This window comes from Pleurodeles waltl, chromosome 8 (genome assembly GCF_031143425.1).
Source record: "Pleurodeles waltl isolate 20211129_DDA chromosome 8, aPleWal1.hap1.20221129, whole genome shotgun sequence".
Lineage (NCBI taxonomy): Eukaryota > Metazoa > Chordata > Amphibia > Caudata > Salamandridae > Pleurodeles > Pleurodeles waltl.
In genome coordinates, this window is record NC_090447.1 from 1,421,107,796 (window position 1) to 1,421,126,880 (window position 19,085).

Sequence of the window (19,085 nt, forward strand, 5' to 3'; positions counted from 1 at the left end):
CATATTTCTCCAGGACTGTACTGGGTCCTAGCAAGAGAGAAATTGGCCGGTGATTTTCACATATTTTAGGGTCAGCCGATTGTATTTTTTAAATAATGGGTTTACAATTCCATGTTTCCACGTTCCTGGCACAGTCCCTGAGCTAAGCGAGTAGTTAAACATATCTGTCAGCACAGAGATTACTGCTTTCCCTCATTTTAACATTATGTCTGGGGGAGCAAGGTCAAGGGGGGGACCCTGACTTTAAGGACTAACGCATCTCTTTCATGTCTTCCTGGGTCATTTCTGGAGTTGCGTCTTTGGGGGTTTGAAGAGTTTAGTTCCTTCTCCTAATGTGAAGAGGATATGGTTCACCTTCGCTAGAAAAAAGTTTGTCAGCATATTACAGTGTGATTCTGATGGAGGGGGGGCTGTTTTTTTATTGCTAGTTTCATCAGACTATTTGCAACATTAAATAATTCCTTGGCGGAATTAGCAGCATAGTTTTAAAAATATATATATATTTTTTGACATGTCTAGAAATTTCAAATATAACAGTAACCCCAAATAGGGTCGGTAGTGGCACCTTCATACAACATAGATCATGTATAACCCAAAGGGTCTCTGCAGCACATTGGCAATAAGTTAGTAGGGAAGGCACAGTATAGTCTTTCCAGTAACGTTCTGTCATTGGCACATCCCCTTCTATCATTCTTGTTTCCATTAGAAGCACCACTATTCCACCTCTGTACCCCCTTCTGAGACTTTGTGGTATCGGCTCCAAGGTCCCCAGATTTTTAGGAATTTCCTCGGGCATCCTCTGGCTCCATAAATCACCTTTTCCACCCTCATGTACCTATCCAACCCGAACCTCCATTCCCCCATCTTGTGCGGCTCTACTGCCCCCCCAGTATCATGCCACATCCCTCTTACCCACCACTAGTTCCAGGTTGGTGAAGAGAAGTTTTGGTTGCGGGAGGTCAATTTCCGTGGGTATCCCCAAAAGCACATTCTTGGGTTCTGTGGGGATCTCTTCCTCCAGTATCTGCCCTAGCTCACCCATTACCTTGGACCAGTATATCTGGATAGGGCCACATTCCCAGAGTGTGTGGTGAAATGTCCCTCTGTGCGTCTTACATCTCAAACAGTTCGATGACATTGCTCTCCTGTAGCTATGGAGTCTGGCTGTATCATAATACACCCTGCGTAGAACCTTAAACTGTATTACCCTCAAGCGTATTCTGATTGCTACCTCCCGCCGGTGCATTAGGGCTGCTTCTCAATCATTATTTTCTAGGGTTCCCAGTTACTGTTCCCATTTCTTTCTCAAGCCTCCCAACATGTTTGGCATATTGTTATTGATCGTTTTATGTGTCCATAAAACTTTTTGATGTAGTTGCCCTAATAATAGTCTCCCTTCTGGTGGAGCATATTTGGAGAGCTCTGTCAAGTCAATATTCTCTGCTTGCCATGCATGTGTCAGCTGGAGATATTTATAGTGTTGTGTCGATGACATTTGATATTCTGCTTGGAGACCGTCATATGTCTTTAGTCTCCCTTCCTCTATCAGGTCTCCTATTCGGGAGATTCCAATCATGTCCCAGTTCCCAAAATCTTTCACCTTTCCTATCCCCTCCAGTCGACGCCCTTCCCACAGTGGGGTTTCTCTTGTGAGCCTTCTGTAGCAGCCCTTGCTCTTTTCTGCCCTTTCCGAGGCTGTAATCAATAATTGTGTGGGCCCTGGGAGTTTCCCTATGCCCCCCCATACAGGTAGTGCATCTGGATATGTTGCTCAAATTGACTCCTTTCCAGTAGGTAAGAGGGATGGTGGTTTCTTAGTGCATAAAGCCAATCATGGATGAATATAAGATGCGCTGCCCTGTAGCAGGCCCTGATGTCTGGGAGGGCGACCCCCCCCCCCCAATTAGCAGCATTGTTAATCTTGGGTGCAAAAAAGCTCCTTCTGGCTTTCCTAATGGCATAGTGATACTTATTTATAGCTTTCTTGCAATTCTCTTTCTCAGTAACATTGTAATTGTTTCATTCGCGCTCTCTCTAATTTTTTTGATTGTTTTCTCAAGTTGTGATGAGAACCATGGTGCTTTCACTCCAGAGCAAGAGCTTTAGACTGCTTCAGAGGGAATAACTTATCTGAAGATGCACGCCTGAAATTTTCTATACCTATCGTCTGTCTTCATTCATTTCAGGGATGGTACTTGTGAAGCTGCTTTCCAATGCACATATATCCAGTTTTGCCCAATTCCGTTTAGGATTGGTATGCCTGAATTTGGTAGTTGTTGTATGGGTGTGTCTGACATGAAATTGTATTACTTACTGACTAGGTTATCTCTAATGGGTTCCCTGTGATTAGTTCTGACATATTAGAAAATTACGGTCAAGTAAATGGGCATGTTTATGAGTAGGGGATGCAACCCGTTGAGTTAATTGAGTAGTGGCTAGATCCATTTGAAATTTTTTGAAATCTCGCAGCTGGTGTTTGCTAGATGGAGATTAAATTCTCCCCGCACTGTGTGATTTGCGGTTAGTAGGCTATTTTGTGCCGCTATGTCAGAGAGGAACTGTATAAACTGTGTGGCAGGGCCAGGGAGGCGATATACCAGTAGTCCACAGAATGGGCAAGTGGGGGAGAGTTCAAAAGCGAATGACACACGTTCACTTTCTGGGAGTTATTGGGGCAGATTTTATTTTCAGCTCTTTTTATAAATAATCGCTATTTCCCCTCCCTTTTCCCCCCTGTCTGTCATGCCTAGCAATTTCCTATCCCAGTAGAAGAGTCATTGCGATATATGCAGCATCGAATCCTCTTGAAGCCATGTTTCTGTAAGGAACCTGGCTGAAGGTGTATTATCTTCGATGAGCTAATAGTGATCTATACTATGCTTGGGTAAGGATCTGCAATTCAGCAGGTATAGCTGCCACAGTTGGCTATTTGTGCCCCTTTTTGCAAAGTTAGTTTTTGTAAAGGCATAATTTGCCTTGCCGAGTATCATTTAACATTCCCCACATATTACGTTGTAAGTACCTAGATTTAAGGTGTGGTGACATCTCTTTCCCTCATTGTTATTTTATAAACGAAGTTCAGAGGCTGAATATCTGATTCTGTCGGTGTCGGAACGGGCAGGCGTCCTGGCGCCTGGTCCCTGACAGTCACAGCCTGGCTCATCTGGGTTTGCCTTTGGAATGCTCGCTACGCTCATCCACTGTGCATTTGCACCCTGGTGCCCATTAAATACCCTGCGGGCGTTCAACAACTACAATGCTGATCTAAAATGATGGCCAGTGGTGAGGCACTGAACTCGGCCAACACCAAAGGAGGTTATGGAAGGAGAGCAACTTAAGGTCCCTTCTCTCCTCAGTATTGGTCCTAAAACAGAAGCTTTTGATGGCGCAACACTTTAGCACCCTTGCAAGTCCCTAGTAAATGGTACCTCTAGTACCTAGGGCCTGGGTACTAAAGAGGGACCCTAAGAGCTGCAGCATTTATTATGCCACACTAAGGGACCCCCCTACAAATTGCATGCAGACTGTGTGTCATGGTGCAAACCATACATGAAAACACGACATGGCACACAAGTCATTGCATACAATATATATGTCACCCCTACAGCACGGCTTAGAGCCCTAGGGCAGGATGCATTATATTTATATTTTATGTGAGGATATATCTGCATAAGCAGATATGTCACTGTGATATCAAGTTTGATTACTAGATATTCCAAGCGAACAGGAAAGCCATTGTAAGGTATGTACTGGGCACTGGTCATTATGAGTTACCCAGCTACATAATGGCTTCACTGAAACCTGTAGTGTTTGGTATCAAAGACCTCGTCTTAATAAATCCATACTGATGCCAGTATTGGATCTAGTATGGCATGCACCCAGAGGTGCCCCCTTAAAACCTACTTGTCCTCTAGTGTGCTGGTTGAGTGGTATTAACCAGCCTGCTACAGCAGACGAGTTTCCGATCCCCTGGAGGTGAGAGACCATGCTCTCAGTAGCCAGAAACATAGCCTGCTCTGGGGGAAGGTGTTATCACCTCCTCCAGCAGAATGGCAAGTAAATCTGCATACCAAAGCCAGGGACTTCAAAGTCCCTGCCACCTTTAGATATGCAAGCCCGGCTTCCTCCAGACCTGGGAGATGCCACCCCCTGCCCTGAGGCCCATTTGGTACCAGGTCAGGTAGGAAATTAGCTATGCAGGAAGGCGTGGTGCACTACCAGGCTAATCCCATCCAAATGGTAGGCTGCCTAATGTGCTACATGGAGGAAGGGTTTGACCATCTTGTTTTTTGGGGAGCTAGGAATTCTGGGACTCTTAGTCATCTCCATTGAAGTGGAGGAGCCACTTCCCTCCACCAGCAGGCATGAACTGCGACTGCCCTGTTCCTCGTATTGCTAGCCATCGGGTCCACTGTGGGAGCATTTCACCAGGAAGAGGATCCTGAGTGTCCAGGAGTGCTGCCCCATCGACCCATCCAGTCTTTGAGACGCTGAGCCTGCCTGGAGCCTACCTGCACCAATACCCATGGTGCTGTCACCAGTTGCAGACACCAAGGATTGTTTGTGTTCAGCCAGAAAACCATCGACACAAAAACGTACTTGCACTTCGAGGGGCTATGGAAGAGGCCAACTCCATGCCAGAAGTTGTTCCGCTTTGTTTCTTTCCCGTTTTCTGCAGGTACCCCAAGAACAGCGAGAGGCTCTGACTCGCTGAACTGCTGGACAAAACACCTATACACCCAAGATCCCCAGCCTGGGGCCATTGAAACTGATGTGGACCCTCTGGAGCCCCCTGTTGGTTCAGCTGGAGTGGTCACTCAGTCCCCACTTGCAGCCCTTTTCTTCCAGGTACAGCTCCCATTGTCTTAAACGGGCAGCGTCTGAGTCTACCACTTCCAGGTGCACCTCTACACCCAGACACACCAGGGCAATTAACCCAAAACTGCTGGTGGCTCTAAAGACCTTGACCCCCTACTTACCTTAAGTCCAGAAGAACAGTCCTGTAAGTCGATTGCAAGTGACCCTATGTAGTGTATAATTTCCCCTTAGTATAACATTACTGTGATCGAGGCTCATTTCTCAGATTTGACAGCTGTATTTTCTACATTTCTTGAAATCGCTAACTCGAAAAGTACTGTCCTGATATTGTAGATCTTGGTGTCTAACTTAATATAAAAATGTGTGTTATTTTTCTACAGTGTTCTTCTTGAGTGTGTCTTATTTATTGACTCATTGTGGTCAACAAATGCTTAACACTACCCTCTGATAAGCCTTCAACTGCTTGCCCACACTACCACAAAAAAGAGCATTTAGGGTTATTTCTTTAACCTCTGTCAACTAATAAGGGTTGCCTGTAATATCTGCATACTGTACCCTTACATTGGTATACCGCATTAATATCTGGCTGTCTCACCTCTCCACTCGCGCCATGGTCCCCATGTATAAAAGAAGCATGTGATCCATTATTGATATTGATGGGTCATAACCAATTCTCTGTTATTCAGACTCTGGAAACACAACACTTAATCTCCTTGGCAAAGTAATAGGCAGAACACTGATATGCAGAAAATGTAAATACCCTTCTCAACTCATATTTCCCCAAAGGGTTGAGGACCATGCAGTATTTTGCAGCGAATACTCAGTTGTGAATAAAAGAAACAGCTGTCTTAAAAGAGAAGCATGGCATACACAGTTCAGGGTATGGTAGACTTGTGGACTAAGGTTTACAGTATATAGAAAATCACTAAAACAAGATTTGGTGTTGCTGCCTCAGTTATTATTTTTAACTATTTACCCTAACCCTGCTTGCATCTTCTGCTCTGGCTAATAGTTACATTTGAGCTGTGTATTGATTTGATCCCGTGAACAATAATGCCATGGATGTAACATTGAATGGTTAATAATAGTTAGAAAAGAAATGTATCATCATAAAAAATGCACGTCACTTGTTTTACTCACCCAGCGTTGTGCTGAAGGAAATTCTGCCAGTCAGGTCACTAATTCACTTTAGAGCATAGAAGGGCAAAGGAGAAGCGGATTGCTTGATTATCAGTGACCTCGCGTAGTTATACTAAAGGTGTCCAGTGTGCTTTTTGAAGTTTGAGAGTTAGGCTGAAACCAAGTGATCGAAGCCTGAGTCGGAAGCTGGGGCAACGTGTCTGACAGCTTGATTTTGACTTATGTGAAGATTTTTAAAAAAAGACATTTTCTGTGACAAAAAAAACACTTTGGGGGTTATTACAACTTTGGAGGAGGTGTTAATCCGTCCCAAAAGTGATGGTAAAGTGACAGATATACCACCAGCCGTATTACGAGTCCATTATATCCTATGGAACTCGTAATACGGCTGGTGGTATATCCGTCACTTTACCGTCACTTTTGGGACGGATTAACACCTCCTCCAAAGTTGTAATAACCCCCTTTATCTCCGAATAGCATTTGTGGCTAGTTGGATGGATGCCATTCATTGATGATAATGGAGCCGAAGCCATTACATCAGTATTGGAAGGCTGCGCTGCAGGAAATAAAATAATATTGATTTATAGAGATACTTTAAAATACATGCTCGTTCGTAAAAGTAGGATTTTGATATCCACTGGTTCAGTAACTTGCTTTGTAATTTTGTATTATGTAACTAGTAAAACGCCTTTTTTTATATTATTAGGAATCTGTTGTTGATTCACACATGGAAAATACAAAAACACCTTCTGAGCTTCCTGCAGGTACTGTAGCATTTTCAATATCTTAATGTCTTTTATAGCAATTTGTTTGTGTTTTATGTATGAAGTGTAACACTTCTCGGATGTTTCCATTGCTTAGTAATAGAACAGATATATTAAATGTTATGGCGTTGAATACACTGCAAGCTGGGGACATGAATTGTTTAAACCATCCTTCATCTCCTTTGGAGTAATTATTTTTTCTTTTACCGACTTATGCACTCTTCTGCTGTTTTCTTTTGTTCTCTAGAGCATCTGCATATTCTGAGGACACAAAATTTAGCCAAACAATATAATACGTTGTAAAAGAAAATAAGACTAAATTACACCAAAATCTGCAATTTCCCAGACTAGCACTGTTGATTTTTATATTAATAGAACTCTCTACTATGCAGTCTACTCTTTAAGGAACTTCATTTTAGAACTTGCCATGAATACAGCACCTTGATAATGTTAAAAAATCCTGACTGCTGATAAGCACCGAGCAGAATGCACTGGACCTTATAATTTATTTCACGTGCAACTGTGTGTCAATTCTACCCAAGTATTTTTTATTTTATTATTAAGTTCTTTACTAACTCAAAGTAATACTGTACTGTGGTCTTAAACATAATTTGTTATACATTACATTATCACACCGAACTCTCTTTCTTATGCCATGCAACACACAAGTCACACTATACTACATTGCCTAATAGGAAAGTCTGGTCGATTCCATGACTGAGAGGGAGAAACTGTGACCATATCAGAATTGACAAAGAAATACAGAACTCTTTGTCTTTTTTTATTTTTATGCACAAAACTGAACCTCTCTCACAAATCAAAGTCAAGGGTTATTAAGTAATTGTATAGTGCCCCCAAATATCTCTGGATCGGAGTGGTAGCATTGACACAAATTTACCTAGATTGTAGTTACAATATGATGGACTGGTGAACCAGTCTCACAAACTAAAGATGGAAACCTTCAGCAGGTACAGGGCCACACAGAGTTTGGCTAATAAAATCAGTGGGGCTGCCAAATATATACTGGTATGTGGGATATCTGATACATACCTCAGTAGCATCACAAGTTATGTTGGGTCTACAGTGAAATGTGTAATGTTGAATATAGTACTATCAACAGTTCTCTAAAAAACCTGCGTCAGGCAATACCAAGCCAGATAAATAAAGTGAACCTTGTGATGGGAGCATCTCCAACATGAGGAATCATATGCTGCATCAAATTTGTGTAAGCAAACTGGATAAAAATACATGCAGTTTATGAAGCTGAAATGTAAAAGCTTTTCTTTTTACTTTCTCACTGTTTTAATTTTTGTCCAACAGTATTTATAACATCATTAATAGAAATACACAAGTCCTTTTCATATTGCTTATGTATAATAATAATAATGCAAGCTTTAACGATCAGGTCGTACAACTTGGAGACCCATCACCTAGAGTCTTGAGAGGGAGAGTGTTGCTGTGAATGGAACAGGTTCTGTGATTCATTAGGAGATGTCAGGAAGAGAGAGCGCGCAGCCTTTCGCAACTTGTAATAGGTAAAGACATCCAGAAAAGTGCTTTCCTAGCTCCCCTCCAATTCTGGTCTTGTTTTACTACTTTATCCTTAACTAAAAGCAGACCCACTAGTGTAAGGCCTTTCTTGTTAAGTATATCCATTTACGTTTTTATGAATATTCACCATTCCCGTTAGTTTACTCATTTCACACCAGTCCCAAAGTGTGTGCAGCCTTCTCTGTACGGGAGCTGCGAGGATAGGTAGTATCACCATCAATATCATCTGCGGTGTTCCTGTTTCATCTTGATCACTTTCCAGCACTAGATCTGAAAAATAATAAAATGGTCCTCAGCTCCTGGATAGAATTTCTGTAAGTCTGATACCTTCCTGTGTTAGCGGAGACTTGTAATATCGGAACCCAGCCTAAGATGTTTCCTTGTCCAAACAGATATCAAGAGGAGTGCCCGGAGCTTCTAAATAAAACATATTTTTTTAATGAATTGGGTGATTAATGGAGAAATACACACATTTAGATAGAACTTCTGTCGTTATGATTGCAGTTTTGCTCATTACAGAGAAGAGAGCTATATCTTTTTCTGCTGCAGAATAATATCATTTAATGTCAAAGTCAACAAATTGACCCAAGATATCCTCTGTGGTAATGGCGCTACTCTCATCCTATCTATGGACTGCAATAATATTCTTGGTCTTCTGTGAAATATGTGTTGCCACGCCAAGGTCTTTCCTGATCTTTCTCCCTGCGCATACCTGTGTATCCTAGGACGTTTGCATAGATTTTGACCTCTCGGTCACCTACCTCCCAAAGTTGCCAGTATTTCACTTTTGTCAATGTGTTTGGAACAAGGGGGATCTCAGAACCACTGAGAACGACCTGATAGATTATGTGGTAAGTAGAACATATTTCTTGTGCAAGAGGGTATAAATGCCAATGATTATCTATAGTCAGTATGTGAAAACAAATCATACACTTATGAGTAAAAGCATTAAACTCTTTCTCGACCCTGTGTATATTCCATATATCAGTTATCGTCAATGTCTCCGTAATGCAGAGTAGCAGCCTAGTGGTATTGGAAGGGTGAGTTGCATTCCGCTGGGATCTGTCTACAGTGGGAGCCACGGTCATATTTAAGCCCCCTTCCCCACAGAAAGATGCTCATATTATAATTATACTTGCAACATAACAATAATACGGCATCATGGAAGTCAGTGCAATCAAAATTTTGACTGGATATATATCTAGTAAAGTAATTGGTGTATTAGATCATTTGCCTTGAACCATCCTTATCCTGCCACTGCTATCTTTGCATGTCTGCTGTGGTTTAAAATGTAGTATTTTACAAGAACAGACATCATGAATAGACATCACCTGTGAGTAGTTGTGGTTATAGTCTCCATTTAAAGGCAAATGTTGTGGTATTTTGGCTTTGAAGATGGGTTTCCTGTAACTTTGCTGCATTTAAGTATTGCCAATTCAAATATGCAAGTACATATCTCACTTTTGTTAGGATAATTCTGTTCCTGGATTTACCAGGAGCAGAATTTAATAAATTGAGTCATCTTAATGCAACCATAATTGTGTGGCGTTGTATTTGTGTGTAGTGCTCAGTATCATGTATTTGTAATTGTAGGAGGTTGGCTCAGTTTACGGTGTACACCTATGGTGTGGCACCCTATACTGAGTCCAGGCAACCCTCAGTGATGGTGAATAGGTGTCCAGACAGTAAAAGCTCTCTAAGGGTAGCTGAGGCGAGCAGCTAAAGCTTATCCAGGAGGAAGGTAAAGCACTTGCAATACCACAGTAGTCAGACAGTAACTCACTCACAAGAAAGAACCACACAAGTGTTGCAGGAATAAAGGATACTTTATTACAGCACTACTACTCAACAGACATTAGTTTATCTCCCTTTAGAGATATTACACACAAAATACATATACGAAAACCATTAGAAATAGCATAGAAATAGACAGGACCCTAGGGGAGGGCCAAGCCATATACTAAAAAAGTGGAAGGTGAAATAGTGACCCCAGCCAGGTAAATGTGGTAGTTAGCTATGAGCCTGGGGGCAGTTAGGAATACCAGAGGTAAGTACAGTAAGTGGCCCCAGCAACCAGGAATAAGTCAGTTACCCAAACAGTTGTTCCCTAGGCTAACACAGAGAGTAGAGGTTGGCGTTTGTGGGATTCAGGACCCTTCCTAGTAGACCCCAAGGAAACCAGCAGGCAAGAGGTGGGTGGATAGTGCCCCTACTCCAGGATACCGAGAGGACAGGAGTACCTACACGAGGTACCCAGATACATAGGGGAGAAGGAATTTTCTCTGAAGACTGTGGATGCCTCGGATTGTCCAGCTCTGTCATGACCCGTGGACCAGGCCGGTGGAACCCAGGGACAGATTCCAGACATGGAGGTCCTGCAAAGGGAGGGGGCAGAGCCCAGATTCCTTTGAGGTGCCCAGGTGGTGTAGGTGGCAATGCCTATCCTCCTGAAGATGAAATTCCTGCAAGTCGGTAGAAGAAGTAGTCCAGCTGCTGGGTTCAGGGGCTGCAGAAGATCCAAGGAGTCGCCTACAAGCTGTCCCTCGATGGTCACCGGATTGCAGGAGGGTCATTGACCAACCAGGTCACCAAAAAGCGCTGGCAAATGCAAACAGAAGTTCCAGAAGAGTTTGCAAAGTTTTGGGACCAGCAAGGTCCAGGAGACTCTAGCCAGGAGTCAGGGCTGGCCCTCAGCACGCAGGAAGGCCAAAAGAAGTCGATAGAGCCCCTATGAGTGAACCACAGGCTCCAGACACAGGGAGTTACAAGAAGGCCTTACCAGCCCAGCAAAACAGAAGTCCACATCGCAGGAGTTGCAAGACAGGAGCTGACCTTTGGTTTGCAGAATGCTGGAGGCCGGGACTTCTCGGAGCCTGAAGATCCCCCAGAGGAAGAGTCAACAAGCCTTGACTAGTGCAACAGTAGCGTTGCACAAGGTGCCAGTCCAGTGGCAAGAGCAGGGGCCCACAGTCTCCCAACATGGACAGAAGACAAGCAGGACCCAGCGGAGGCCACAGGCTCACCACCTGTGTTGCAGGATCTTCAGACATCTGTAAACATCAGACCACACCAGCCGGTCAACGTTGTCTTGAGGTGCCTGCGGTTGCATGGGAGTGACTCCTTCACTCCAAGTGAGATTCCTTTGTGCTTTTTCGTGCAAACAGAGTCCTTGGATGTTGCTGAATTCTTGCAGGATCCAGAGAAACAATGTTGCAATGGGAACCTTCCCACCAGAAGCAGACTTGTTTGGTTTCAGGCAAAGACCATCAGCGGTTATAGAGGACAGGGGCAGAAGATGTCTTGCAGAGAGTTCCTTGTAGAGTCCTGCTTGACGAATCCGAGGACCCACATGTAATGGAGGCCATAAATAACTCTAAAAGGGGGTCACTCTGCAGTGACTCACCTATCCGAGGGGGTCAGGGACATCTCCCACTTGGCCTAACTAACTAGATGCTCCAAGGGGCCTTTGCACACCTTAATTTCAAGATGGCAGAATCAAGTAGCCACCTGGCAGAGCTCTGGACACCTCCCAAGGGGAAGGGCTGGACAAGGGGGGTGGTCACTTCCCTTTCCTTGTGTAGTTTTGCGCCAGATCGGGATCCAGGAGTTCCTGAACTGGTGCAAACCGGATTATGCAAGGAAGGCACCATATGTGCCCTTAAAGCGGGTGGCGCTCAGGGGACACCAGACCCCAGCCCTTAGACACCTAATACACAGGGAGAGGTGGTCACACCTGTTCCCTACAGGAAATCATTTGTTCTATTCCTCCGGCCTGAGTCTGGCTCATCAACAGGAGGACAGAACAGTGTTGGGGGTCAGCAGCAGAGCAGGCTGGCAGCTGGACCCCGCAAGGCTGCACAGGCAGAACTTGTGGATCACCTAGGGAACCCCTAGAGTATATGGTATCATGCAACTAGCACTGGACTCAGTGTAGTTGCATGATTCCAACATGTGTGATACCAAACATGCCTAGGTTCGGAGTAGCCATTATGTAGTTGGACCACTTATGTTGACCAGTGCCTACTACATACCTTAAGATGGCCTTGACACAGGCTGCAATGTCAGGTCTTTAGTCAGTTTGCATGGGCTCTCATGGGTGGCATAACACATCCTGCAGCCCATAAGGGCCCCCCTGGTGTGCCAATGCTCTGGGTTCCTAGGTTCCATATACTAGGTACTTACATGGGTGTACCTGTATGCCAATTGTGGATGTAAAAAGTTTACTAGCAAACAAATTTAAGGGAGAGAGCACTAGCACTGGGGTCCTGGTGAGTAGGATCCCAGTGCACTACTGCCCAAAACATGCTAACACCAAGCAAAAAAGTGGGGGGTACCACAACCAGAACCCAGCTTACTACAGTAATCGCAAGGCAATAATGTTTCTTTCTCAAGTCATGGCAAAGAAATATTTGTTCCTTCAACTACAGATCAAACACCCTAGTGCACCCTTCCTCTCTGGTCCCCACATTGATACTTCTATCTTTCTGGGATGTCCTCATCCCTTAGGAACTAATAAGTAGCCCATGATAATTCTTAATGGTACTCGCCTGGGGCGTAGCATGTCGTCAAGCCACCTGTGACCTTTGTTAAATCGATATCCTGGGTTAACTTAATATGTGATGGGAGACGTAGGGGACAGTAAGATACAACACCTCCCCTGTTTCAGCCGTATTTCATTCTGAACCACTAAGATCCTCAGTCCTGGTGTAGATGTGCGTAGCAGCTCATAGCCGATTTATTTCTTTACAACTCTTTCCCACAATGCTATATCTGATACATTTTTAGGTCAAGCATAGCAGCGCGTATGCGCTGCTTCTCGAACTGCTGTAATTTATTTGTGGTCTTTAGCTACACCCATCTCACGCCCATCACTTTCATTCGTTCCTGGGCTTGCCTTTTGAAAATCCATTAATTTTGTTGGTAATTGCTTCACGTTTATCTCGCCTCAAGGCAGCTTTTTTCCCACCTTGCAGACTGACCCTGTTACATGGATGATTTCACGATCTGCCATATAGGTTAGTGTGGTGCACAATTTTTGTCTTTGGCCTTGCCGCTTCACGATGTGTGGCTGTATGTTGTTTCTTCCTCTTCCTTGTTTCTTTTCCCTCGCTTCATTCTTAATTCAGTTTCAAGATGCTTCTTTTGTGGACTTCTATACGTCTACACTGCCTATCTGCCTTTTGATTGGCATTGTTTATTCCATTTTATTTGTTACAAGTTCATTTTCAGATCTGCATTTTCTTTTTTTAATTGAGGCGACACCAGACTTAAGCTGAGTTCCCTGGTCCCAAAGTCGGCACCTCTGTATGTTAGGCCACATCATTGTTGTCAGGAATATTCTCGTGCGGCTCTGCATCACCCTGCTGTCCCCTTTGAAATCGCACAAAGGCAACAATAAACAGCAGACTTTCACCATTGTTTTCCTTCTAACGCTTGGTTTATGTCCCTTGCGCCTAACAAGGGGTAAGCCTTTGGGTCAAACTGACGACCATTGACTGTGACCTTTGCATGCACGTTTGAGTACCCGCTTTGTGCAACATGTTCCTGCTGTATTAAATTGTTGTGGGAACTGCTCCTTATTAACCCCTTGGCTGCCAAGGACGTAATGGTTACGTCCGGTGGTGCGGGGCTGAGGCGCCACGGACGTAACCATTCCGTTCTTGTACTGGCCCTGGGGAGAGGGCCTAAGGGCAGGGATGGAAGGGGAATCGCTTCCCTTTCCACCACCGGAAAGCATTTCTCTTCTGATGGGTGGTGTGGGGGCAGACAGAGGCATGAAAGTAAAGGCCTTTTCTTTCATGTCTCTGAGTATTTCTGCAGCCCAATCGTGAAGCGAACGGGCTGCAGAAATGCCCACTAGACACCAGGGTGTTTGTTTTCTTGTGAAGTTGACATGAGGGGAGCAACCCCTTGAGCAAGGGTCACTCCAGAGGGGTTATTTTTTATTAGGCCTTTTCTCCCCCCCGGGGGGCAGATCGGCCTATTTTAATTAGGCCGATTGCGGGCACTAGGCCTACCCACACAAGTGAAGTACCATTTTTATCAGGAGACGTTGGGGGAATGCTGGGTAGAAGGAAGTTTGTGGCTCACCTCAGATTCCAGAACTTTCCATCACTAAAATGTGAGGAAAAGTGTTTTTTTTGTGCCAAATTTTGAGGTTTGCCAAGGATTCTGGGTAACAGAACCTGGTGAGAGCCCTACAAGTCACCCCATTCTGAATTCCCCGAGGTGTCTAGTTTTGAAAAATGCATAGGTTTGCTAGGTTTACCTAGGTGCCGGCTGAGCTAGAGGCCAAAATCTACAGCGAGGCACTTTACAAAAAACAGGTCAGTTTTCTTTTGGAAAAATATGATGTGTCCAAGTTGTGTTTTGGGGCATTTCCTGTTGCGGGCACTAGGCCTACTCACACAAGTGAGGTACTATTTTTATCGGGAGACTTGGGGGAATGCTGGATGGAAGGAAATCTGTGGTTCCTCTGATTCCTGAACTTCCATCACCGAAATGTGAGCACAAAGTATTTTTAGCCAAATTTTGATGTTTGCAAAGCATTCTCCGTAACAGAACCTGGTGATAGCCCCAAAAGTCACCCCATCCTGGATTCCCCTAGCTGTCTAGTTTTGAAAAATGCACAGGTTTGATGGGTTTCTCTAGGTGCTGGCTGAGCTAGGGGCCAAAATCCACAGCTAGGCCCTTTCCAAAAAACACGTCAGATTTCAATGTAAAAATGTGATGTGTCCATGTTATGTTTCCTGTCACAGGCATTAGGCCTACCTACACAAGTGAGGTACCATTTTTATCAGGAGGCTTGGGATAACACAGAATAGAAGAACAAGTGTTATTGCCCCTTGTCTTTCTCTACATTTGTTCCTTACAAATGTAAGACAGTGTGTATAAAAGATGTCTGTTTGAGAAATGCCCTGTAATTCACATGCTAGTATGGGTCCTCCAGAATTCAGAGATTTGCAAATAACCATTGCTTCTCAACACCTTATCTTGTGCCCATTTTGGAAATGCAAAGTTTCCCTTGATACCTACTTTTGACTCTTTATATTTTACAGAATACATTTCTGTATACCCAGTATACAACGAAAACCCATTGCAAGGTGCAGCTCATTTATTGGCCTGGGTACCTAGGGTTCTTGATGAACCTACAAGCCCTATATATCCCCGCAACCAGAAGAGTTCTGCAGACGTAACGGTATATTGCTTTTGAAAATCTGATATCGCAGGAAAAAGTTATAGAGTAAAACGTGGAGAGAAATGGCTGTTTTTTTTCTCCTCAATTTCAATATTTTTTTATTTCGGCTGTTATTTTCTGTAGGGAAACCTTGTAGGATCTACATTAATGACCCCTTACTGAATTCATAATTTTGTCTACTTTTGAGAAATGTTTAGCTGTCCGGGATCCAGCATTGGTTTCACACCCATTTCTGTCACTAAATGGAAGGAGGCTGAAAGCACAAAAAATAGTAAAAATGGGGTATGTCCCAGTAAAATGCCAAAATTGTGTTGAAAAATGTGTTTTTCTGATTCAAGTCTGCATGTTCCTGAAAGCTGGGAAGATGGTGATTTGAGCACTGCAAACCCTTTGTTGATGCCATTTCAGGGAAGAAAGACTAGTTTTTTTTCTGAAGTCCTTTTTCCTCATTTTTATTTTTTTTTAAACAAAGTTTCTGCTGTATTTTGGGTAATTTCTTGGTCTGCTCCAGGGGAACCCACAAAGTCTTGGTATCTCTAGAATCCCTAGGATGTTGGAAAAAAAGGATGCAAATTTGTCGTAGGTAGCTTATGTGGACAAAAAGTTCTGAGGGCCTAAGGGGAACTGCCCCAAATAGTCAAAAAAAGGCCTGGCGGCGAAGGGGTTGAAGGGAGCACATTTCCTCCTCCATAGTTATTAACACTGCACTCAAGCAAGCAGCAGAGAGAAGCACGCCCTATGCCTGCACCTTTGCCAACCCCTCCCCCTCTCTCTTTGTGGTAGGGGTTTGGATTCTCCCAGGTCCTTTGTGTCTGTGGCTCCTGTCATGTGACCTCTCCGAACACAGTAGCCCTCCCCGGGTCCTAGAGATTTGTTTGTAGTGGTTGATCTAGAAACACGCCTTTCATAACTTCTCATGCCACTTGTTTCATGGAACCAAAACACATTTTCCCCTTCTTTGCACATAATTGTCTTTCTCAAGGTGAACAGGCTCTGTGTATGACTTGTTCTTCTTTATGCAAGTACAGATATTTTATGATGTGCATTTCCGTCCTTGGACCTATTCATTCGGGTTAATGTACAATAGCTTCAGATGAGCCACTTGTACCGTCACTTTTCCGAGGTTGGCAACGTGTGTACTGTTGTTATGTAATCATTGCGGGCACGGCTGCGTGCACACTGACTGTTACTGAGCAGCGAACAAACATGAAACTGGTTTCAGAGAGACTTGTTTGTCGACAGTTTATAATCCATTGGCTTGTGGTACATGTAACAGATGCTGCTGTGATCGGAATGTTTGAGCTGCAAAATATATTTTTATATTCAAGCAGTAGTTCATTTTGTATCTTTACTCATTAGAATTTCCCAGTAATGTTTCAGACACTCTCCAGACACCAGCCTCTCTTCCTCAAGGTCAGATGTGCACCACTGCTGTGGTTTGTGCTATATAACGACCTCAGGTCGCTAGGTTGGCCATTTATGCATATCTACATTGTGCTCCTACTAAGTTCCTACATAGCATAGTTCCTACAAAGTCACTCGTGTCTGATTCCCTTGGTCATTTCTTTTGTTAATGCAGTTCATTCTGGGGCTTGCAGTTCACATTTTAGGCATGCGAATCCTGGCCTGCAAAGTGTTGTTGGTTAAAATGCCGGGACAGGCTAAAGGTGTCGCTCATGTGACACGGGACCACCTAGCGGTAAATATACTTCAGTTTCACGGATTTTGTGTTACTCCTTGTTATTTGCACCTCAGCAGAAACACTCCAACACGTCCTGGCAACCACCTCTTTCCCTGCATGCTATGTTGCTCTTTTCTTATTTGCTGCTTGTCCCCATCAAACATCCTCCTGCCCCCATGTTGCTCTCCTCCTCTTATACCCCTTGCAAAACATCCCCAGTGTTCTGTCTTGCTGAATCGCGTGCTCTCCCCTGCAACTTAACCTCACTTTGGTTGAGGCCCGTGTGTTTTTGCTCCACTGCCAAACACCCCTTCTCTTGCTGTGTCAGCCACTCTTCATTTGGTTTGGGATGAAGACTAAATCCCTGAGCAAGCTTGTTAGCTATGAAGGTAGTTGGGCGAGTTGTACAGTGGTATAGCGCCTGTGGTATAGCGCCTGTAATGTAGCATGGTCAGCCGCGTCAAATAAATGTGTTTGGTTGACCAATTTATGTGGAAAAAAAAGTCCAGTTATGCATTTACAATGCCAATAGCTGCAACTCAAGCAAATGCGAGACCTATCGCATTGCAAATCCTTGTTATATTTCCTTTGGGACATTGAGATGACTTCACTTCTTAGTACTTACTATTCAATAAAGGGATGTTTTTTTTTTTTTTAAATCTAAGGAAACAGGTCAGGCCTGTTGCTCATCGTAAGTTTACCCTTCTCCCTCGCAAACAGCAGGGCAGTATCCTGATCGCAAAAAGGTAGGATCTGGCATTGGGCCTAGAAGCTCCATTCCTCTATCCTCCCCCCCCCAAAACTGGGAATATATCTAAGTTCTGCCATCATAGCGTCCATGTGTTTGTCTGCTGCCTGTGGTTCTTGGACTCCTCAAACTCCGTCTTTTAAAAACATAATTCATGCTGCTACGATTCAGCCTTCCCCATGTTGTAAATAGTGGGTGATATCATTCTAAGGTGTAGCTGTCCCTGTCTGTGGTTGCATTCCAAATCTGTTTTAGTTCTCCACATTTAAAGAACTGCAATATAGTTAAGAGCAGTCACTGTGGCCACCGTGGGTGTCTCGAGATAGTAGTTGAACACCCAACTTGAATTGAAGAGCGGGCATAATGTGGGCATCAACACTTACAGAAGGCATTATCCTCTTGGGCAAGATATAAGGCTACACCTGCCTCTCACTTACTTTGCAGCTCCTGCAACATCAGATATGTTATTTATTTGTCAAGTACATGTACACAAATAAAGCCTCTTGGTGCTGGGAACTAGATTAAGTGCTTGATCACAGCAGTTCAACAGAAACAATTCTTTTTTTTTAAGCACACCTTATCTGCAGATATTTGCCCAGGTGTGCAATTCAATGTAATAGAGAAGCCAGGGGTCCTCATTATCAGGGACATGCAGGATATCCTACAGCACAGAGTCACCTCCAGCTCAATAGGAGGACAGCTACTCAAAATAGAAGTAAATCTCCAGTTCACCTAACAGATGCTGGCTGGTACCCAGGCCTACAACCTTGCACCCCACAGTGGCGCACAGGCCAAGTAAGGCAGTTGAGCACCTCAGAATTCCCACAATCGCGTCCACAGCACAAAATTTTGTTCTCTGGAGCAGCCCATGACACACCAGCCTCGCTCCAAATGTATCTAGGACACTGGGAAGGATGAGCACAAGTGTTGTTTAAGGCTCCTCGATGGACCCGGCTACTGGCAGGCCTCTGAGGCCGTGCAACGCAATGACACTCAGGGCAATAGCTTAACACAAAAGGTGAACAGGGGACTTTTCCGGCAGTCCTTGATGGACATCATCCACCTGCAGTTCGAAATGGACCCAAGATGATTGCAAGATGACAGCATTGTTTTAGGTGGTTGGGCTGTGAGATCAGAGCTCTGCCACTCACCCCCAAGTACTATCTATTACAAAAGTAACAGTAA

The 19,085-nt window shown here is 44.1% G+C and overlaps 1 protein-coding gene across 4 annotated transcripts in view; it reads left to right on the forward strand.

The window, feature by feature from the left end:
• Positions 1–19,085, forward strand: part of LOC138248711 (E3 ubiquitin-protein ligase TTC3-like) — a 1,399,506-nt gene that overhangs the window by 248,401 nt on the left and 1,132,020 nt on the right. For all 4 annotated transcript variants that reach the window (XM_069202543.1, XM_069202544.1, XM_069202547.1 and 1 more), the window contains exon 15: positions 6,665–6,722. In XM_069202543.1, coding sequence (XP_069058644.1) covers positions 6,665–6,722 — 58 coding nt within the window. The remainder of the gene's footprint in view (positions 1–6,664; positions 6,723–19,085) is intronic.